The sequence below is a fragment of the Typopeltis vanoorti genome, chromosome 10 (genome assembly GCF_054136105.1).
Source record: "Typopeltis vanoorti isolate ZY-2024b chromosome 10, IOZ_Tvanoo_1.0, whole genome shotgun sequence".
Lineage (NCBI taxonomy): Eukaryota > Metazoa > Arthropoda > Arachnida > Uropygi > Thelyphonidae > Typopeltis > Typopeltis vanoorti.
In genome coordinates, this window is record NC_143558.1 from 51,652,215 (window position 1) to 51,677,226 (window position 25,012).

Sequence of the window (25,012 nt, forward strand, 5' to 3'; positions counted from 1 at the left end):
AAGACCACAAATAATAATAATAATAATAATAATAATAAACACTTCACACTCGTATTCTCATGCTCACTCTTCTGGCTATCATTCTCAGTCTTACAGTCTTCGCTGCCTTTAGTATTCTTCACATCCTGTTCTGATTTTCATTCAAATCACCACAGTCCATCAATATATCACACTTTCTGCAGACTGTAGTTATCACACTTTCTGTAGTTAGCTTAAATCAAGACATTTTTCATAACTTTCATTACTTTTCTTGTTTAATCTTTCAATAAACACATCTGTCTCATTCACCTGTGCATATATATTATAATCTTGACAATTAACCATTTTAGTAAACTTGAACCACTTAGTACACTCAACTTTTGTGCCATGCATCTGCTTGTTCCTACTACTATTTTTACCTTCATTAACTTTTAACTGTTATATATAAAATTCACTAAAAAATCTACTAACAACTTTGATAATTAATATGCATTCTATCTGAATATTACAAATTCAATAAATTTTCAGTGAAATGCATATAATTCTCCAAAAATATTTCAAAAAATGAAACTTATCTTTGCTCCAGTGATCTACTAACTGTTGTTGTTAAGTCACAGTGCCTTCATTTGCAAAGCTTTGTAAAGTTTTTAAAAATTACAAAATTATGAAAGTTATGAAAAATGTCTTGATTTAAGCTATAAATTTATTAATATATCATTATATAAACAAATCAGTGTGTATATATGGATGATATTCATACTTCCAACACCACACATGTATCTTTGGCTCCATGACAATGACTTATAATCCCATAATGCCTGTCTCAATAATAATATATAATGGATAATTGCATATTTTCCCTTGAAAAATTCTCGATACAATTAATGATATGGCCTGTATATGAAAAAAATCATAATGTCCAGTCTTTTATATGACATTGTATATATTGCTGAGACATAGCAAAAGGAGGTTACGATGTGAGTTCTATGTTGCAAAATGTAAGATTTTAAAATTTGGAAAACAAAAATGGGATGCAGAATTTATGCTTGGTAAGAATATATTGTCAGAGGTGGAGGAAATAAGAGATCTGGGGGTGATAGGGGATAAGGATCTGAAATTTAGGGGACACATAGCCAAAATTGTGAAGACAACACGAAGGCTTCTGTGAATGATGCAAAGGACACTGACTTGTAGAAGTAGGGAAATTCTTGTTCCATTGTATAAGGCTTTGATTAGGCTACACATGGACTATTGTGCCCAGATTTGGTCACCTGGTTTTCAGAAGGCCAAAGAGATGTTGGTAAGGGTCCAGAGGTGACTGACTAAGGTAGTTTCTAACCTCTGGAAAGTCAAGTATGTGTAAAGATTGAGAAGATGCAACTTGCAGAGTCTGGTGGACAGGAGGAAGAGGGAAGATATGATAGAGACCTACGAGTTATTAAGGGGTTGTTATAGGATCAATGCTGTAAAGGTTCTACAGAAAATAGTGGGAGATCAGAGGGGAACCAGAGGTCATCCCTGAAAACTGTATAAAGAGGGTGTGAGAAGCAAGTTTTTTTCATGCAGAGCTGTGAATGATTGAAATGCCCTGCCTGAGAGTGTGGTGTCTGCAGAGAAACTGAGTGTGTTTAAAGCACAGTATGATGATCTGTATGATAAAAGGACCTCCTAGATGAGTCTTTGACTCCATAGGGTCTGGTGTAATAATAATAATAATAAGTTATTTTCTCATGTCATAGATATTAGGAAGATGTAGGCAAGTGATCACTTCCATAGTGGATAGGAGGTTGAAGCGAAAGGACTGAAACTTTTTAAAATAAGGTTTATTGCTCATAGGTGGTTAGATTGGATATTTCATAATGGATCAGCAGAGTTCATAGTAAGCTACGACAGAAAACAAAAAAGTGTGTGTGTGTGTGTGTGTGTGTGTGTGTGTGTGTGTGTGTGTGTGTGTGTGTGTGTGTGTGTGTGTGTGTGTGTGTGTGCACTACTACAACTACTGATAATAGAATTCTCCATGTGAAATGTAAATAGCTCCTTATGTGACATACCATATCATGTGTATAAATATGTGTAAAAAATATGTTAATGTTTTTCTTTCAAAACAAATTTATAAATCATTATAATGATTAATTTATGCTTATCTTTTATGAAAACATTGAAAAGCATAATACATTTAAATATTATTTTTCTTTCTTAAATCTGTAAAATGCTGATAATATCCATAAATTTTGTATGATTTGTTTGTTATAATTTCTGTAGTGCTAAGATCTCTTGTTTGCTAATGGAATGATCTTTCTTTGTAGGCTTTTTTCCAAAACTTTGATGAAAGTCTTATTAGGAAACTTATTCAAGCAAGTGAATATGTATTGGCTACTCTTCCAGACATTGAGCAAATTAAAGTAAAAGAAACAGTGACTAGCCTGCAAACAAGATGGAAGGTTTGTTATTTCTTAAGCATTGAATATTTTAATGGCTTTTATTCTGCTATTATCAAATAATCTCTGCTTTGTTTTAATATTTTCATCATACACTCATGTATATAATATTAATTATATCATCCTGAGATATGTAATATCAGGTCATTTGGTTAGTCATTAGTTATTAATAATTTTAATCAATGTGAATCAGTCAAGTCATTGATTTGCACTTTTTGTATGTGTGCATGCATTCATGTATAGTTTAATAGATGGATAATTGAAGTTGTAACTATGATTATTTGGAAAGCAACCCTTTGTATCCACTTCATGATTATATATGGTTTAATTATATGATATCCATTTCCATCCCTGACATCCCAATCCACACCTACTCTTCTTAACAGAAACTCAACATTCATGTCTGCAACATTTACACATTTTGCTTTTCTCAATCACTCTTTGAATCTGTCTCAGAGATGACATTGAGCACATGTGATATCCTGTAACAGAGAATGTTCATCTTAGAAGTTCTTTCTGATTTACTTTGACTAAAATCTTGACATAATTCTCTCAGATTTTTTTGCTGTTTTTTGTCCCTTTTCTAATGCCACATTGTAACCTTTTTGGATTTTCTTTAAATCTTGATTTTCAGAAGTACATCTATCCTAATAGTGAAATCATTTTCCTGAGAGATCATCATCAATTTCCTTATACATACCCTCGAAGGGTGTTCAGGCTACTATGTCAGCACTGTATGATTAAGTTTACATTATTACTAATCTCCTACTAGCAGTTTTCCTCCAAATTAGTCTATTACTTGTCAGCACTCCAATATTCTTATATCTAACATTTTGTTCTTCTAAGGCATTATGATTAAATCAATTAACCTAGTTGTTGGTCTTCCTACAGATCTTTTTCCTGCCATCTTGCCATAAAACACCTGTTTTGCTTACCTTTCCTCTCATATTCTATTTAAGTGACTATACCAATTTATTATTGGTCCTACTCACACATTCTTGAATGTAAACAATGTCAAGTTCTTCCTAATATCGTCATTTTTAATATTCTTTCTTTCAAGGCTACACAGTAGTCAGCATTCATTGTGAAGAATTTATGGAGACAAAAACACATACACATGTGTTGGAGTAATTACTTTACTTATAAAAAGAACACTCAACACGTCAACCTCTGTATGATGGTCATCATTTGGAAAACATACGTTTGCACAGGACACAAGCTACATGACACTACACAAAAGTAAGATAACTCTAAATGCATTGTTAATTGTTTACCTTAGCCTAACCTGTGCTGAAAAAAAAATAATAATAAATAAATAAAATTATACACAAATATAAATAAATAAATTAATAAAATAAAATTTTATGCATATAATAAGTATAATAATATACAGATGAAAAATAAATAAAATAAAATAAAATTATAGTGGAACTACATTAAACACATTTCTCCATACTATTGGCAGGGAGGAGGGTTCTGCCATAATGTACTAGATACTGTATTGGTTGCAGATGGGGCCTGCAGATTCTTCATCATCATCATATTCCTGATATGTACCCTCAAGAAGTGTACAGGATATGATAGTACTACATGAAAAACTTCAAAAAAAACTCCAACATTATCAGATTTTATATTTCTGTCTTCTAAGAAACTTTTTACTGTATCAGCCCACCTATATCTTGTGTTCCTCTGAATCTTTTTTTCTGCAAACATGGCAGAGAACACATGTTTGGCTAATCTTTCCTTTCCCATTTTGTTTAAGTGACCATACCACCTGAGATTAGCTCTGATAACACATTCCTGGATGCCGACAATCCCAAGTTATTATTATTATTATTTAGGCCTCCAAGGAGTCGAAAGACTCATCACAGGAGGTCCTTCATAGGAAACACAAGTCTATCAAGACTCATCGTGGGAGGTCCTAGGAAACACAAAGTCCATCATACCACTCCTTAAACTCATTGACCATTCTCGCTTTCACCACTCTATCAGGCAATGCATTCCATGGTTCAACTACCCTCCATGCAAAGAAACCACTCCTCACCCTCTTGCTTACAATTTCCTTTCATAACTTCCAGGATGGCCCCTTGTTATTACTCCTTCCTGCCATTCAACTCCCCCATGTCAACCCTGTAACCACCTCTCCACAGTTTAAAAGTCTCAATCACATCACCTCTCCTTCTTCTATCCACCAAACTCTGCAGTCCACATTCCCTCAGCCAATCCTCATAACTAACATTGTACAGTCCTGAAACCATTTTTGTTATCTGCCTTTGTACCCTTTCCACAGTTAATTTATCCCCTTCCAATTCTGGGGACCAAATCTGAGAACAATAGTCTAAGTGTCATCTGATCAGAGACTTATACAACGGAATGATAACCCTTTTATCTCTGCAGGTCAGTGTCCTTCTCGTTATTGCAGCAATACTCTGTGTTACCTTCACCACTTTTGCAATAGAAACCTGAAATCCCTGGATTTCAGGTTTCTATCAATCATCAACCCCAGATCTCTTGTCTCCCCTACTTCCTTCAGTATAGCTCCTCCAATAGAGTATGCTGCATCCCATCGATGCATCCCAAACCTCAAGACCTTACACTTTGCTGCATTGAACCGACATTCCCTATTCATTTTCCCATCTGTCTAACTTATTCAAATCCTCTTGCAGGACTACCACATCTGCACTATTACTAATAACCCTTCCCAGCTTTCCATCATCCGCAAACAACTGAATATTCCCCTGCAATTCACTGACAATGTCATTGATATAATGGTTAAACAATGTAGGTCCCAGTACTAAGCCCTGTGGAACCCCAGTTGTAACCCTTTGCCTCCTTGAAACTGCCCCCCACATACACAATTCTCTGATACCTATCAGACAGCCAATCCTGAATCCAATTGACCAATCTGACATCCAAACCCATGTGGTGCAACTTAAATATCAGCTTATGATGTGGCACCCTGTCAAATGCCTTTGCTAAATCCAAGAAAATGGCAGTATGTATATGCCTCTCCCACATCTACTGCTCTTGTAACTTTATTATAAAAGGCTCGCATATTACTAAGAGCGCCCTTTCAGAAATCCATGTTGACTCTCACAGATAACGTTATCCTCATCTGCCCAATGTTGTATACGGTTCCTAACTAATTTCTCCAAGATGTTAACAACTACTGATGACACACAAACTGGCTTATAATTAGACACTTCCAGTCTGCTACCACCCTTATGCAATGGCACTATCTTACCCTCCTTCCATTCCCTGGGCACCTTTCCTGTAGACAGACTTCCATTAAAAAACCAGGTCAAAGGAGCTGTCTGTTCTTTAGCACATTTTATCAAAACTTGTGGTGAAATACCATCCTGTCTCACAGCTTTACTGACATCCAGAGTACTCAGTATTTGGAACACACTCTCCTCCTACACCTCTAAACCTCAAACCTGCCCTATCCCTCTAGTATTAAAATTTACTCATCCAGGATGAAATACACCAATAAAGTATTCATTGAACAATTTCACTATGTCCTCTGCATCAGTCACTCTATTCCCATTTTTATCCCACAATGTAATTCTTCCACAATCATTTCTCCTCCTACTTGCCACATAGCTAAAAAATTCCCTAGGAAGTTTTGGAAGTTTTGCCTTCCTTACCATACTAGTCACTCTTCTGGCCTGTATCTTATACTCTTCATGCATCTTCTCTTCTCCTGTCTCCTTATATCTCTTCCACTGCCTCTTTTTCACATGCAATTCCTGTTTAATATTGTTTGTCATCCACTTTACTTCAAATTGTGTCCTCTTCCTCACTCATGGTATACAACTTACCATTGCTGCTAACAAATATTCTTTCACAATTTCCCATGCACCAAATGATATCCCGGTCTTCCATTTCATCCCTCCATGAAACTTCCTGAAGTTGACGTCTAAGACTATTATAATCACCTGTTTTTTTTATAAAAACAGGTGATTATAATAGTCTTATAATCAGGTTGGAAAATATAAACAGGTTGGAAAATGAATAGACATGCAAGAGTTTCTGTCTCTTTGATACTCCTGCATGTCTATTCATTTTCAAGTCAAAACCAAATGGTCACTCTCTCCAACTGGTGGGAGAGATGTCATCTCAGTTATTATCAACTCTTCTGATGCTATAACCAAATCCAAAACTCTTGAACCCCTTGTTCCCTCTATGTAATAGAGGGAACAAGATGGGGAAATACTTGGGGAAAAAAAATGTTGCTGCAGGTAAAAGATGATAGTGTTGTTGGAAAAGTCATTAGCATGTTGCCTAGATATGACAATAATGAATTGAGAAGGAGAACAGAGATAATTAATTGTAAGATTTCTGAGTTATGTGAGGCAAAGAGGTGTTCATTTTGTGAATCTATTAGAGTGAATTTGAAGGAAAGTTGGAATGTTTTAAAGTTGATGCTTTGCATTTGAATGGATTTCGTGTTGCGCATTTAGTAAGGCTGTTATTTTCTGAGAAGGCACAGAGTTAAGAAGTTGTAATAAATAATTAATCTTCTTTTGAAACAGGATAGCACAACTAAACGGATTGTGCAACAGGAGGAAGATGGATAGGAGGTTGAAGATGTGGTTGCTGCTGGAATGCACAAGGTGTTGGAATGCATAACGGTGAGGATGAGACAGGTATGAATTGAAATCAGAGTCATGTTCAGGGAAATGGGAGTGGTTAGATTGAAAAGAGTGGTGTGGTATAGAGGGGGGTGTGGTATATTCCTTACACAAATGTAAGGAGTATTTGAAACAAGAGAGCTGAGTTTGTTGCATGGATTGAGTCAATATGTGCAAAGATAATTGGAATAAGTGAAGTGAAACTTTGTTGTCTGCAGAGGAAGTGATGTCCAGAATAAAAATGGAAGAGCATATAATTTTCGGGAAGAATCGAAATGTGAAAAGAGGAAGGGGGAGTGCTGTTAATGATTGCAGAGGAATTGTGTCCACAAAGTATAGAAGTTGATAGTCCATGCACATTCCTTAAGGACAATTAGCTATACCCTTGGCTGGATTGTTTAATGAAAGTCTTGCAGTAGGTAGGGTTCCTAAGGAGTCGAAAGTACAGAAAATAGTACCACTCCACAATAACATCTGTGTTATTTTCTATTTGTGTCTTAATCAGTTGACAGAAATCCAACCTGGCATGATAATCCTCTTCTTGTACTGTTAATGATTGCAGAAGAATTGTGTCCACAAAGTGTACAAGTTGATAGTCCATTCACAGATTTTAAAACTGTATGGTGTGAAGTTGAAATAAACAGGTTAGTATATCTGATAGGATGCTGCTATAGGGCAGAGAATACTGATTATGAAATGTTTAGGCAAATTAGTTGGGCATGTTAAAAGAAGGTGATCCTGATGGAGACTTCAATTACAGGAATATAGAATGGAAGGAGGAGATAGTGTATGGGGAAAATTGAGTTTGTTGAATTTCTGAGAGATAAATATCTTAAGTAGCATGTGACTGAAGCAATTAGAGGCTTTAATGATTTGGTTTTGGTGATAACTTTACAAGATGTAGTTGTTAAGGAGGTGTTGACACTGCTGTTGGTTGGTGAGATCATGAGGTTCTTGTTTGAGAAGTCGTGAAACAAGAAAAGGTTACTGCCAAAAATGGATATATGTGGAAGTATAAAGAATGTGATTATAGGAAGCTCTGTAGATACTTAGCATCAGTACTTTGAGTAGATGAGCTGAGCAGAAAAGATATTGTCAGTGCATGGAAATTCAAAAGGCAGTATCTGACACAATTAGTGTATAACTTCATACCAAGTGTTAAGTGAGTAATTAGAGTAGGAGTAAAATGGATGACCGTGTTGGAAATGAAAATGTTATGGAGTAGTTACGAGACAGTTGCTGGTGATCGGATCCATGTAGCGTATAAAGTGAAGGCTAGAAAGGTGATGAGCATGGTAAAGAAAGCACAGATGCAGCATGAGAGGAGATTAGTTGGTGAGGCCAAGGTTAACTCAGGAGAATTTTTCTATTATTTCCAATTGGAAATTTCGGGAATTTTTATTAAGAAGTTATTCTTGGAAAAATTAAGTATATATGAGTATTTGTTTGAGTGAGAGCTGCTGTAAAAGTTGTGCGGTACCAGTATTATTAGTGTGGAGGATTTTTTTTGGCCTACACTTAATTACAAATTCGATAGTAACCGGAAGAGTAATTATGGTGGCAGCTTTGTCATTCCATGAATTTAATTTAGATTTCAGTTGTTTCATTAAGTGTGAAGTGTGTTATATGTATTCTTTCGATTACATAAATGAGTTGTGGATGTTTAGGGCGGATGGAGGGAGGGTGCGTGTGCGAAGTGTGACCTGAACGAGGAATTCATGAATGCAAATATGAATTTCATGACAGAAAGTGTTAGTATTGAGAATATCGCTGGGAAAATGAGTGTACGTGAGAAAGAGAGGTGAAAAAAATGTTAAAAAATCAGTAAAAAAGAAAAAGAGTGATTTGAAAACCGTAACGGATGTTAAAAACGACGAAAGTGAGGTGAGAGTGGCAGAAGGAAACGAAATTGAGAGAATTGATGAAACTGGAAATGGAGTGATGCAGGAATCGAAAGTGGAAAAAATCGAAAGAATGAATGATAGCGAAAGTTGGATGCATGTTGGACTGAAAGTATGGAAACAAAGAAGGACGAATGAGAGTAAAAGTGAGAAGAGAGGGGTCAAGAGTTAGAAAGTTAGAAAGATTGAACGATAGAGAGAATGTGACCCGAGATTCGGAAGTTGAAATGGATTAGATGATGCAAGAGATGAAATGGATGCAGAATGAAATTAAGAAAATTCGGGTAAAAACTATTAAAACTAATCATGATGGCACGAAAGAGTTAACAAAAGATGAGCGAGTGGTGTTGTATAGTGATTCCATTATTAAAAGTGTGCTGGATGATAGGATACACAAGGTATGTTTTTCAGGTAGTAAAATGAGTAGAGTGATTGAGGCATTGGATATGAGGCAGGAGCGAGCAAAAGAATTAATAGTTTTAATAAGTATGAATGATTTGACAGAGGAGAAGGGAGTATAGTTTGTTAATTTGTGGAATGAGTATGAGGGACGAAGTGAGCTGTATGAGAACGATGGGCTGCATTTGAGTGGTTATGGTGTGAGTCGCTTGGAGAGACTGCTGCTGGAAGGTAGAGAAGTGAGTAGAGAGAATGAATCAGATCAAGTGGGAAGTGATGTGGAAGAGCAGGAGAGTAAGACAGGAGAGATTGAAGAGGTGGTTATGAATGAGGAAGTGAGTGGTATGAGTATAGAAAATGAGAGAATGGATGTGCAAGAGGAGCAGGGAAACAGGGAGGCTCAGGGTAGACAGTGGTACACAGCGTGAGAAAGGTGAATGCTCCAAGAGGAGGTGAGAGCATGTGTAGACAGGAAAGGAATGGGATGACCTGGGATCAGGGGGGAAATGGTTGGAATTGAAGTGGGTTCTAAAAGGAATAAGCAGAAAGGGAAATGGCCCCAGTTGAGCATGGAGAGATCACATCGAGTGAGTGGTATCAATGGAACTGACTGTAGATCTAGAAATGAGCTGTTGTATTTCTATACAAATTCTAGAAATATAAGAAACAAGGCAGATGACATGGTTGCACTAATTGTGTCTGCTCACCCAAAGATTGTCAGAATAAGTGAGACATGGTTGGAAGAGGATGACATACTGACAGTAATAGAGATGGAAGGGTGTGATGTGTTTCGTGAGGATAGAAGGGGTAAAAAAGGAGGGGGAGTGCTATTGATGATAGAGAAAGAGTTATGTCCATACAGGTTAGAGATGCAGGAGAGAAATAGTGCCAGTGGTTTTGATGCAGTATGGTGTGAGATAGAGGTGAATGGAATCAAATTCTTGGTGGGATGTTGTTATAGACCTGGTAATGTGGATGGTGGTGATAGTGAAATGTATAGTCAAATTAGCCAAGCAAATAAGAAAAGGGTGATCATTATGGGTGATTTTAATTATGGCAATATAGACTGGAATGAAGAGATAGCAACTGGAAGTAAAGAAAATGAATTTCTTGAGTTTTTGAGGGATAACTACCTCAGACAGTATGTAACAGAGGGCACAAGAGGATAGTGTGTCTTGAATTTGGTCATCTCACTCATCAGAGGATGTAATTATAAATGAGGTGTCAAATCATCCACCAATTGGTGAGAGTGACCATGAGGTGATTACCTGGGTGGTTGCCAGCAGTGCGAGGACCCCTGTGAGAAAAGGGTACATGTGGTACTACAAGGGGGGGGGGGGTGATTATGAAGAGCTCAGGAGACAACTTGAGGGTGTAGCATGGAATGAGGAGTTAGCTGGAAAAGAGATCAATGCAGCTTGGGAGATTTTCAAAAACTATCTATTAGATTCAATGTCTAAATGTATTCTAAGGGTGAGAAAGTAAATAAAGTAGGTGTGAGATAGATGAATAAAGAGATTAAGCATGCAATACAGAGAAAAGGGCATTATGGAAACAGCATAAGAGAAGTGGAAATAACCAATTCCATGAGGTCTACAAAGACCAGGAAAGGAGGGTGACTTGGTTGGTGAGGGTAGCTAAAGAGAGGTATGAACAGCAGTTAGCTAATGAAGCCAAAAAGAATCCTAATGAGTTCTTTCGATATGTAGCCAGCAAAAGAAAGAATGATTATGGAAGGATGACATTGATTGGAGAAAATGGTATAAAGACAGCTGTTGTGGAATGTGTGGTGGTGATACTTAATGAACAGTTTATAACGGTCTTTCAATCTTGTGAATGTGACGTCATGGAGAGATTGAGAGCAGTTGATGATGGGGAGGAGAGACTGACTGTAAGTGAGCAAGAAGTGTGTGGGGAGTTGAGTAAACTAGATGTTAATAAGCCTGTGGGACTAGATAATATATCACCACGTATTCTGAAGGAATGTGCCAGGGAGTTGACACCTGCCTTGACATATTTTTTTAATACGAGTCTTGCACTCGGGTCAAGTTCCTAAGGAGTGGATGGGGATGGAGGGCAAGATTGTGCCACTTCATAAAGGTGGTGATAGAACTCAAGTATGAACTGTAAACCTATCTGTGTGTCAGGTGTTGCAGTTAAGTTGTTGGAGAAGCTTGTGAGAACTAGGATCCAGAGTTGGGTTGACAACAATGGTATTATCTTTGATGGACAGCATGGATTTGCTAAAGGGAGGTCATGTTTTAGTAATCTACTTACTTATTACAATAAATTGACTGCTTCCTTGGACAGAGGAGAAGAACACACAGTAATATACTCTGATTTCACGAAGGCTTTTGATAGAGTACTGTAAAATTCGATGTAGCTTAAAAATACCAAAGCGCTTTACATCGATTTTTACATAGGTCAAGTTCCATGAGAACTCTGAATAACCTTGTTTGTTTTTATGTTTTTTATGCTAGATATTAATGTAGTTAACCCTATAAGATGTGACTGTGTTTACTGTTTTAACGTCAAAAACAAAGGCAATGCTTCGACTCAGGCAATGCTGAGTCGAACTTTGTATATAACTGTGTAAGAGCAAAAGAAAGTTGCTTTCAGTTTTGTGTATGATAAAGTTGCTTACAACTTCTGTGCAGGACACCTTTAAATTTAGTATCTAAGAGTGCCACTAGGTTCAGACAAGTTTCTGCTGACCGCAAGATAAAAAAAAAAGGGAGTGCTCACAGGAGAACAAAGCGTGGGTTGAACTTAAAAGAAAATGAAAAAGGCATGCTGATTTTCTTCGAGGATTACAACCCTTAGTGCAAGATCTGGAGAACAGGAAAATAAAAGGGGACTGAGCCGAGCATAAGAGGCTTCCAGTTGTCGGCAGAGGAGGGGCATTTGGAACCAGAGCAGTAGCGGCAGAGGGGCAAGGCCCCAGTTACAAAAGAGAAGTGTCCAGGTCCCCTTGCCATTAGAGGAGAGCCAAGATCCAGTTGCTGAGAGAGCAAGTTGTAACTCTGTTACCGAAGAGAGCCAGAGCCAGTCGACGGCAGTTACAGTCATCAGTGGTCGGCAGTTAGAAGCAGAAGTTCCCGAAGTAGGATCCAGAGGAGAATTTGCCCATATGCTGAAACTTCTTGCATGTGCTATTTGAGTACCGCAGATTGCAATCCAAAAGCCCGCCCATATCCTGACGTGATACCGCTGAAGCAAGACACTCCTGATGGAAGCCTAAAACTCGAGATGAAAGAAAAGCCATTGAAACTTTAGTGTAAGACACTTGACTGAATGTTCGACACATCCTCTGTAAGTTCCATCCTTTTGTACATTTTCTCTTATAATTTAAGAGATATGTTATATATGGACTGTTAAGAATTAGTTTAATAGTAATAAAAAGTGTCCATAAGAGAGTCAATTGGCATGTTAGAAGTTGATATAAAATTTGTGAAAATAACATAACAGAGAATTAGCTAGCCTCTTTGCGAGTAAACTAGGAGGTTAACAAGTTGAATTTAAGCAGAGAGTAAATACATTTTTGAGTTAAAGAGATTATTTAGTGTTGAAATAAAAGGATTCTAATTTTATGCTAAAGATTTTTTTTAGATGGGTAGAGAAAGCAATCTCCCTGTTGTGTGATTCATGTGTATATTTCATATTAATGTAAATAAATGTGTTTTAATTATTTGTTAAAAGAGTGCTGCCTGATCCTTTTTCTTGCAATGCGCTGTTTCTAAAAATAATTGGACTTGTGAGCAGGAAACAACTAAGGCATTAAAAGCACAGTTTAATTATTTTAGAACCACAACTGTTTATGTAAACTTTGTTGAAAGAATTTACGTTAGTAATTTCTTTCAACAAAGAGAGAGAGAGAGAGAGATCTACAAGACGTTTTATTGAGTCTTATGCCATATATTGATATATTGGATGGTGCAGTCTCACAAATAAATTTTCCAGTATTCATAGGCATATTACTAGTAAATATGGAAGGTGGATAAACATAGTATGCAGTAGTAAGTAAGGAAGGTTACGAGAGAAAAAGCATGCACTGCTAATTAGTAATAAAGAATAAAAGAAGATATTACAATAACGCAGCAGACAGCATTTTATTACAGTACCTCATGATAAGTTGACAGTCAAACTAGAGCAGATGGGGTTGGATTTTAGATTAGTGCATTGGATTGGAGACTGGCTATCTGATAGTATCAACAGGTTGTGTATGGTGGAGCAATATCCAGGAAAAGGAAAGTCACTGGTGGTGTGCCTCAGGGGTCTGTTTTAGGGCCATTACTGTTTAACTTGTATATTAATCATATTGGTGAAGATTTGGATGGAGATATTCAGTTGTTTGCAGATGATGCAAAGTTGAGATGAACCATGAAGAGCAGTGAAGATGATGTGGCCTTACAAGAAGACTTGAATAAATTGAGTGATTGGACACAGAAATGGAGGTGTGAGCTCAATGTTGCAAAATGTAAGGTTTTAAAATTTGTAAAACAAAGATGGGATGCAGAGTTTATGCTTGGTGAGGATATATTGTTGGAGGTGGAGGAAATAGGATATCTGGGGGTGATAGTGGATAAGGATCTAAAATTTAGGGGACACATAGCCAAAATTGTGAAGACAACACAAAGGCTTCTGGGAATAATGCAGAGGACACTGATGTGTAGAAGTAGGTAGATTCTTGTTCCATTGTATAAGGCTTTGATTATGCCACACATGGACTGTTGTGCCCAGATTTGGTCACCTGGTTTTCAGAAGGATGAAGAGATTTCGGAAAGAGTCCAAAGGCGACTGACTAAGGTAGTTTCTGACCTCTGGAATGTCGAGTATGAGGAAAGATTGAGAAGATGTAATTTGCAGAGTCTGGTGGATAGGAGGAAGATATGATAGAGACCTTCAGATTGGTAAGGGGTTGTTATAGGATGAATGCTGGAGAAGTTTCTACAGAAAAAAGTGGGAGATCAGGGGAGAACCATAGGTCATCCCTGGAAACTGTATAAAGAGGGTGTGAGTAGGGGAGTGAGAGGCAGGTTTTTTCGTGTAGAGTTGTAAATGATTGAAATGCCTTGCCTGAGAGTGTGGTGTCTGCAAGGAGTTTGAATGTGTTTAAGACACAGTATGATGAGCTGTGTGTGTGTGATAAGAGGACCTCCCAGATGAGTCTTTGACTCCATGAGGTCTTGGGGGTAGTAATAATTATGTGGCAAGCAAGAGAAAAAAGAATAGTTATGGCTGGTTGACACTGGTGGATAGTCATGGTATCTGAATAACAGTTGCAAAGATTATAGTGGAAGTATTGAACAAGCACTTTATCAGTGTGTATCATACTGGTGTAAGTGATGGGGTGCAATATATAAAAGGGAGGCAAGTATCAGGAGAATTGGAAGTGGAAGAATCAGAGGTGTGTCAGGTTTTTTGGGTTAGATGTTAATAAACTTTCAGAATGCATTACATATCACTAACTATTCTTAAGGAATGTGCATGACAGTTAGCTATACTCTTGACTGGATTGTTTAATGAAAGTCTTGCAGTAGGTAAGGTTCCTAAGGAGTCGAAAGTAGAGAAAATAGTACCGCTCCACAAGCATGGTTCGAGGACAAATGTTTTCAATTATAAATGGGTTTGTATAACTGTGGTTGTAATTTTAGAGAGATGGGTTAGAATATAATTCAGGATTGGGTTGCTGGACATATAGCATTCTTTATGATGGTCAGCATGGTATATAAAGGATAGGTCCTGTTTTAACAATTTATTTGCATTTTATGATAAGTAACAAGTGTAGTAGATAAGGGAGAATCATATACAGTGATATTGTTGGACTTTGCAAAAGCATTTGATAGATTAACACATCATAAAGTGATGTACAAACTGCAGAGTATGGAAATATATAGCATATTAGTTAGGTGGATTGGAGATTGGCTCTCTGGATGATACCAGCTGGTTGTGTACCATGGAGTCATGTCTTAATGAAGGAAGGTATCCAGTGTCATGTAATGGAGCCTGTTCTTGGACCCCTGCCATTTAACTTGTTTGTAAATGATATATGTCATGTGAATCTACTGGAGATCTTCAGTTGTTTTCTGATGATGCAAAGTTTGGGAGAATTATGAGTAGCACTGCTAATATTAATTTCATTCAGGAAGATTTGAATAGACTTTGATTTGGACAAACGAGTGGGTTTGTAATTTTAATATTAATAAGTGCAAGGTGTTACATTTTGGAGTGCAGAAATATATGGCTGTGTACTATATTGACAGTGCTGTACTGCAGGAAGTGGATGATATTTGAGATTTGGGAGTAATGGTTGACAGTAGAATGAAGTTTAGAGGGCATATTGTAGATGTTGCAAGACTGCACATCATAGTGCTGATATGATAAGAAGTACTCTAACATGTAGAGATAAAGAAGTGGTTGTGCCACTGTATAATGCATGTGTCAGATCACACTTCAACTATTTTGCCCAGATTTGGTTACCTACTTTTCAATGTGATGCGGAAACACTGGGGAGGGTACAGAGACTTTGGAATGCTGGCTATGGAGAAAGGTTGAAGAGATGTGGATTGCAGAGTTTGGTGGATAGGAGGAAAAGAGGTGATATGTTGGAGACATTTAAGTTGGTGAGAGGATTTTATTAAATTATTCCAGAGAATGTTATAAAAAGAGTAGAAGGTAAGAAGGAAGAACCAGAGCTATCCCTTGAAGTTATGTAAGAGTCTGTGTGAATAAGGGATGTGAGGAATAGATTTTTTTAAATGGAGAATTGTCAGTGAATGGAATGCTTTACCAGAATGTATTGTTCATGCAAGGAGTGTTAAGGATTTTAAGATTCGGTATGATAAATATGTTGTCAGTTGAATAAACCTTCCATATTGAGCCTGCTGACTCCATTGAGAGTGCAATAATAATAATAATGTAATATAATCTAATATAATATAATACAGGGTGTCCTATAATTCTTAGTGCAGTTTTAAACTTTAATATGCCCAACATTATAAAAGTTACAGATTTATAGTATATAATAACTTAAAGAGTATGTAATTAAGTTTTATCTGCAATGATTTGGTTCTTATTAGTGCTCAATATGACCGTCATCTTATGCGATGCATGTATCTAGGCAGTTTTTGAAGTTCCGGAAAATGTTTAATAGTTGCTGAGCAGTGACTGCATTGATTGCATTTGTAATTTTAGTGTAAGGTCATCAAGAGAAGCAGGTTTTGAAGCATACACAACTGTTTTGATGTGATCTCATAAGAAAAAGTCTAACAGAGTCAGGTGTCAGGTGAGTGAGGTGGCCATGCCAGAGCACCTCTACTGATCCATCTGCCTGCAAATGTGTCTTCCAGAACCGTTTGTACCTATGTCGCATAGTGACAGGGTGTCCCATCCTATTGGAAAATGGTTTTATTCATAAGATTTGATCTCTTTAATTTGGAAATAAAAAAATTCTGAAGCATTGCTAAATAAGATTCACCCCAGACAGTGGTCTCATCGAAAAAGAATGGCCTGATAACGCAACACCTCCTAATTGCACACCACACATTAACTTTTGGTGAGTCTCTTTTGAGATGCCACATTTTCTGAGGCTTCACTTAACTATCTAAAGTTAACTATCACAATTACTGCAAATGCTGCAATTGTGATAGTTAACTTTCCCACTTATGTGGAATGTTGCTTCATCTGAAAAAGTCTACATGTCAATAACATCTGTGTTAGTTTCTATTTGTGTGTTCATCAGTTGACAGAAATCCAACCTGGCATGATAATCCTCTTCTTGTAGCATTTGAATAGTCATAATTTTGTAAGCATGTTTATAGAGTTGTCTCGTTAGAATTCTGTGCACTGTGGTTTTTGGTACATTTAACTCTTCAGCAGCATGTTACATTGGATTTCTTGGGACTCTTATCAAATGCCCTTTCTATTTTGACCACATTCACTTCTCTTGATGATTGCCTCTCTGATCTGGGTTTGTCATGAATTGATCCAGTTTCTTTTAATTTCTTCATCCAGTTATTAATTAAATTTCTGTGGGGGAGCCAACTTGTTATAATGCGCAGAGAATTTTCTTCTTACTGCTGTTATAGAGTTGGTTCAGCAAGCAACACAAGACACAATTGACTTTTTCTTCAACATTTACTATCATCAGTCACACCCTTCTAAAAAAAAAATAAGAAAAATGTAATGAAATAATAATATTCATGCATCAAAAATTCTAATAGTTATACTTTTAAATGATATTTATTGCAACTCTGTAACTGTGATACTTTTGAAGCAGTTAAAGATCAAATGTGCCCTTATAATTATGGGACACCCTGGATATAATATATATATATATATATATATATATATATTATATCCGTTCCTGGATGTAATTCTTACACGATGCTCTGATAGATTTAAAATCTCTATATATAGAAAACCCACTCATACTAATAGATATCTGCACTGTCAATCTCATCACTTTCCACCACAAAAGCTCGGAACTATCTCTACCTTAGGACACATAGCACGGTCTCTTTTAAATGAACCAGATGAGCTCCAAAAAGAAATTAATCACCTTTCTGTGATCTTTAAACAAAATGGATATTCTGAAAAAATGATTAAGAAATTTCTTCTGGATCCTTCTAGGCAGTGTACTACGGAAACTACTAATTTTAAAGGTAGCATCTCTATCCCATACATTAGTTCAGTTTCCAGTAAATTGGCTAAAGTCTTTAAAAAATACAACATCAGGATGTTTTTCACTACACTACCTAAAATCCGTTCTCTTATAAGCTATCTGAAGCCTATTCATCACAACCTAAAATATCCAGGTGTATACAAATTATGGTGCGATTGTAATATTCCTTACTTTGGACAGACTAACAAATCTATTGAACTACGTATAGAAGAACATAAGAGAGACATCTCCTCTTCTAAAAGATCACATGCATCAGCACTATCCAGTCATGTTCTTTTCTCAAACAATCCTCATGATGATCTACAAAGTCACTCAGTTTGCTGGGATAAATCCGAAAATATTTTTTGCTGCAGTAATGAGTTTGAAAGGAAAATTGTGGAATCCAGGGAAATCCTCCTTAATCCTGAACATTTGAACAGCAATTTAAGTTACAACATCCCTGATAGCCATACTGCAGTTGTTCAGTACTGGTGTTCTCGAGAACTTACAAGCATGCACCCAACAGACAATGGTGCGTTGGATAGAACAACTTGAAAAATACAACGTTTTTTATGTCAATTATGTATTGCATTTTTGCCTGTAATTCTCAGTTTTTTGTAACTTCAATTTTTATTACTGTGTTTTACCTTTAGTGGATACCTGATGAAGGCTGTAAAAGGCTGAAACTAGTTCTATCATTCTCATTAAAACTTAATATTTTATCTTGGTTTAAAGTCATTAAATATCTATTTTTAAAATGTACCATAACAACCGAGTAGAAGCTCAGGAATACATATATGTATATATATTTGACTTAACTTGTACATATTTGGTCTGATGTATTACAATAAATAACTTTTATTATTAAAAGACCAGAAGATAAATGATAAAATATATATACAAAGAGCCAACAAGTTTCACTAGTCACTGTCTAGCATTTTCAAGGCTGAACTGGTGTGAAAACAAATGCATTAAGTTACATTTCAAAACATACACTTTAGTAACTGTTAGGCCGTTACATTTGATCATTCTGTTTGAAGGCGTGCATATGTTTGAAAGCTTCAGTCAGATACCGGTACATGACCACGTGTTTTGTAGTTGTTTGCATATTGTAATTCTGTTGAACTGAGAGAGATGATGAGATGTTTCCATATGTCTTTAAGAACAATGCCCTGATTTCTATTTAAATTATTGCCTGTGCGTAATACCACAGCTGCTTCTTTTAAAGTTCTGTATCTGTAGTCATTCTCGATGTAAGGCATAGAACTGTTTTTCCAATCTATAACGTGATTTGATGTTGAGAAATGATGTGCTAAACCAGATGTGATGATTCTATTATGATTGACATCCCCCACATGTTCCTTCTGTCTTATTTCAAAACTTCTCGAAGTCTGACCAATGTAAGAAAGGCCACACGTGCATGGAATTTCATATACTCCAGGACATTTGAAGAAAGGTACCTCATCTTTAGGTGATCCTAAGATTTGTCTGATCATGGTAGTTGGTTTAAAAACCACTCTGATGTTATGAGCTTTTAACATTCTTGCCAATTTTGTGGAAACTGAATTAATATATGGAATGACAGCTGTGGACACATATTGGGGTACTGTAACACGTTGTTGATGGTTATCTTTAAATAGCCATTTGTTTAAAATGTTAGAAGGGTATCCATTAAGCGATAGAGTGTTAGATATTAGTGACAGTTCTCTCTGTACCTCTGTTTCTTTTGAAATCGACCTTAAGGCTCTATTACGGAGCATGTGAATGATGCTGTGTTTTTGTGATCTATGATGGTTGGACGAATAATGTAGATATCTACCAGTATCTGTGGGTTTCCTGTAAATGGACAGTTGGAAATTGTTATCTTCTTTCTTCACTAGGATGTCAAGAAAAGGAAGTTCTTCTTCTCTAGTTCTATAATGAATTTGATCTTATTGTGTAGTGAGTTGATTTTGTTCAGAAATACGAGAAGGTTTTCCATGGTGTCTTTCCAGATGATGAACACGTCATCGACATATCTCCACCAAATTGATGGTTTTGGTACAATGGTGGAAAGAATATCCTTTTCAAGTTTTTCCATAAAAAGGTCTGCGCATGGTGGTGACAGAGGGCTACCCATGGCTAGTCCTTCCAATTGTTTGTATACAGTGTTGTTGAATTTGAAGAAATTTGAATTCAAGCAATGATGAAACAGTTGTGCGATGTCTTGAGGGAAAAGATCTTGCAGAATGTTAACTACCTCTACGATCGGTACATTAGTGAATAAGGACACTACATCCAGACTAGCCATAATGTCCGTTTCTGATATTTTAATACTCTTGATTTTTTCTACAAAATGTTGAGAGTTTTTAATGTAGGTCTCTGTGTGTCTAATTGTTCCTTTCATTAATTTTGCCAGATGCTTTGCTAGTAGGTATGTAGGTGATGATCTTCCATCAACTATTGGACGAAGAGGAACGTTTTCTTTATGAATCTTGGGAGCTCCATAAAGGCGTGGAGTGATAGGATGTAATGATTTAAGTTGTTTTTTAAGTTCATCCGACCAGCCGGTCATATTGCGGATAAGAGCATTAGTCTCCAGATGATTACTCATGATGGGATTTTTATCTAAGACTTGGTAAGTGGAAATGTCTGCTAGTAACAAATTAATCTTGTCGAAGTAATCTTTCGAGTTGAGAATGACCGTTGAATTTCCTTTATCGGCAATAATGGGGACACTACTAGTTTCGTTGGTAAACCAACTTCTTCAGGTGTCAAAGTACAAAGAATTATACACAATAATCCAACAGAAACATTAAATAATAACAACAACAGATCTACTAGAAACTGTAGTATAGTTTAAATTGGACTCTGTAATTTCCAGCTGTATGTATGTGCATGCGTGTGATATCGCGAGAATGCCAGCACTGGACAGCAGAGCCGTGCGAATCAGGTAAACTGTATCTAAGGGCTGTTATTCATGTGGGTTGAATCGAGGGTAATTTCTTTAGAATCAAGAATACGTCTTTCAAGTTCATCATAACATTTGTGAAAATTAGAACTTTGAGACCAGTCTATTTGATGTTGGCGGCCTTCATCAGAGTTTATAGAGAACAAGACGTGGCTGGCGAGAGTGCTGGCTTGGATTCTGTTATAGGATATATCTCTTTTGGGCTCTTCAACACAAAGAAGGATAGATTTATCAGTCTATATATATATATATATATATATACAGGGTGTTCGGGATAAATTTGACATATTTATAATTAATTATATTTTTCCGTAAGTTACATGTATTAACACACACTTCTCTTCATTTAAAAGGTTGGACCCTTCTTCATTCATATACAAGATGTCAGAAAGGATGGATAGCTGGAACCCACCTGAATCATGGAAGAGAATAACTTGTATCATGATGATTCGTGCCGGCCATCAAAATAAGGATATTTCGACTGCTGCCCAATGCTCCCTGAATACAGTAAAAACAATCAGGCATGAACTAGAGACTTGCAATGGTGACTACGAGGATGTAGCAAGAAGAAAGATCCCTAGCAGACGATCTGATTGCGTTCGTACAGCAGAATTCCTCGCAAATCTGCAGGAACAGGTGTTGAAGATCCCTGGCATTGGAATTCGGGCTTTGTCACGTGAAATGAATGTTGCAGCCTCTACTATGAAGCTTGCACTCAATGAAGACCTCCGCTACTACTCATACAAGCGCCGCAAAGGTCAGCTGCTTACAGAAAAGGCCCGTGAAAAACGTTTGATAAACGCGAAGAAACTTCTAAGCAAAGTGAAACATCCTGCGGAACCACAAACAATCTGGTTCTTTTCCGATGAGAAAAACTTTTGCCAGGATCAAAAACACAACACGCAGAATAACAGATGGCTTGCATACAATACAAAGGACATTCCTCGTGTAATGCAGACTAAATTTCCCCAAACTGTGATGGTTTTCGGATGTGTATCCTCTGAAGGCAATGTGATGCCTCCGCATTTTTTCCAAGAGGGCCTCAGGTTGACTTCAGATGGCTACGTGGAGTTGCTAAACACCGTAGTCAAGCCCTGGATAACAAGGGTAGCCAATGGTAGGCCGTATGTATGGCAGCAGGATTCGGCCCCTTGCCACACCTCTGGGAAAAGTCAAAAATGGTTGTCTGAAAATTTCTACGACTTCACCAGTCCAAATGTTTGGCCTCCAAACTCCCCAGACCTTAACCCCATGGATTATTTTGTATGGGGCGCAGTTGAAAAAGACACCAATCGCACTTCCAGTAATACAAAAGCCCAGTTAATGGATAAAATTAAAACAGTTTTTGCGGCCCTTCCCAGGGAGACTGTAGCATCAGCTTGTTCGAGGTTCCGAAGCAGGATTGAAGCTGTGATCGATGCTAATGGTGGTTATTTTGAGTAAATCTTGTTGATAGTATTATAATTAACTCTGCCTGTAATGTTTTTTGTCAATTCATTAAATTTAATAGATACAAAGAAGATTTTCTTTTTCCTTACGAAACTGTCAAATTTATCCCGAACACCCTGTATATATATATATATATATATAAATAAAACTGATTCGAGGAACAGAGTTTTGTAGAATCACAGCATTATTTGCAAAATGTAAGATAAAGATTCCATTATGTGCAATGACATAATTATTATGATAATTAACTCTGATCACAATGGGAGCTTAACTAATAGACTTTTGTATGAAACATGATCCAATATTAGAGATATGAAGAGCAATCTCTATTAAATGCCATTTGTCCAATGGTCAATAACATAGGTAAGATTATCATCTCCTGTTTATTCAATTTTGTATAAGCCATATTGATGATTGTTTATTGTTTGAGAGGTTTCTAAATAGAAATGGTGTTCAACTCCATGAAGCACATACAATCGATTGTGCTTGAGAAAACTGTGATTTGAGTTTCCATTATAAAAAAACAGCTTGGCTTTGTACATTGAAGAAGGAAATGAAATCATGAGGTTGTAACTAACACTGTGTATATTTGTGAAGTCAGTCTGAGAGATTCTGGGAGATTTGCCTTTTTTTTTCATTTATTCTCCTTCTAATTTTTCCTTTTCCCTGATTTTTTGTAATTGTTCTATCAATGAAGACATTTGCTGAAGATGTGCTCACAATTCACTGTTAGCTCATTCACATGTGCTCACCAAATGCCATGAGAAGTTTACACAGTGCCTGTATGTCTATTTTTGAAAACATTCCCATAAATGCACTGACAATATCTGCTAGTAGCTGTAACCTATCCTGAACACTTATCACATGCCATGAGGAGAACTTGGACCTGATATGCTTTCTAGTGCTTTCTAGCTATGCCATTACTCAATTTACAGAAATGACCCCAAGTTCTCTTTCCCACCTGACATTAGTTGTAAAATCTTGCTTGCCTGCACTGTAAGATCCCCTTATGAACTTATATGCCATATAAGTTGATAAGGGGAACCTTATCCACCTATATGATAGACTATATTCCCTCAATCTGTCCTGACATGCACATTTCCATAGGTCAGGATAATCTTGATTACCTTTTGCTGATCTTTCTAGTTGTCTTCTCATCACTTTTAAACCCCAATGTCCATAATGAGTTGTATAGTGCAATTGTTTGTTTTATCAAAAACTTGTACAGCAAAACAATAACTTCCTTAATGCCTACAAGTTAGTGCTCTCTTAAACATTGCAATTATTCAACATGATAACTTTATCACTTTATTTGTGTGGGTCCTAAACTCTAATGCTCTGTCTACCATTACTCCCAAGTTTCTAGTTTCAATGAAGCAAATTCTTGTTAATATGATACTCTACCTGCAGTCTCCTCATTCCAGAATGCAACTTTGCAATAGCATTATTGGACTGGCATTCATTGTCATTTGCATATAGAAAACCAGTTTGTTTCAATCCTACTCTCAGATGCCATGCATCCATACTTAACTCTCTGAACCTATCAACTAGCCATTCTTCTAACTCTATCACTAGTTTATTTTGCAAAAACTAAATTTGAGTTTAGTTTTTGTAAAATGTTTTTGTAAAATATAAAAAATTTCTCGTAATTCCATACAACAAATATTTATAAACATTTCTTGTATGGAATCCTGCCAGATACTTGGCAGAATTCAAAAGTATCATGGTATATCCATTGTCTGTATACATTGCTGCAGTCACTTTACTACAAAATTTGATCAGATTTCTAAAGCATGAGCAAATCACTAAAACAAAGCCATACTCTTATTTCTAGAAGATCCAGGTGTTACTTCCAACATCTGGCTGTTTATTATAAATAGCTTCTTTGAGTCTTTTAATGATAATAGATAATAATTAATCTATAATTGGTTGTCACAGTCCTAGCTTCATCTTTGTATAATAGCATTATTTTATCCTTCTGCTCATTAGGGATCTTTTTCATTCTAAGACCCAACTTGAGTCTTAGAATGAAAACTTGGTCAGTAGAATTGGTAATTCCTTTTCACATTTCTTTAGCATCTGTGCTGATATTCCACTACTATATTTTAATCTGTTCTTTCAACTGGTCTCACCACTCCATCAGGCAATCCATTCCATGGTTCAACCACCCTCCATGCAAATAAACCACTCCTCACCCTCTTGCTCACAGTTTCCTTTCGTAACTTCCAGGGATGGCCCCTTGTCATCACTCTTTCCCACTGTTCAACCAAGTGAAAGAACTCCTCAGTGTCAACCCTGTAACCACCTCTCAACAATTTAAAAGTTTCAATTATATGACCTCTCCTTCTTCTATCCACCAAACTCTGCAGTCCACATTCCCTCAGCCGATCCTCATAACTATCATTTACAGTCCTGAAACCATCTTTGTTATCTGCTTTTGTACCCTTTTCACAGTTAATTTATCCCCTTCAAATCCTGGGGACCAAATCTGAGAACAATAGTCTAAGTGTGGTCTATTCAGGATCTTATAGAATGGAATGATAACTCTTTTATCTCTGCAGGTCATCGTCCTTCTCTGTATTTCAGCAATCCTCTGGGTT

The 25,012-nt window shown here is 36.7% G+C and overlaps 1 protein-coding gene across 1 annotated transcript in view; it reads left to right on the forward strand.

Annotated features, from left to right (window-relative positions):
* Positions 1-25,012, forward strand: part of LOC150102415 (muscle-specific protein 300 kDa-like) — a 288,507-nt gene that overhangs the window by 169,389 nt on the left and 94,106 nt on the right. Inside the window, exon 12 of the mRNA XM_090399573.1 lies at positions 2,286-2,420. Coding sequence (XP_090255699.1) covers positions 2,286-2,420 — 135 coding nt within the window. The remainder of the gene's footprint in view (positions 1-2,285; positions 2,421-25,012) is intronic.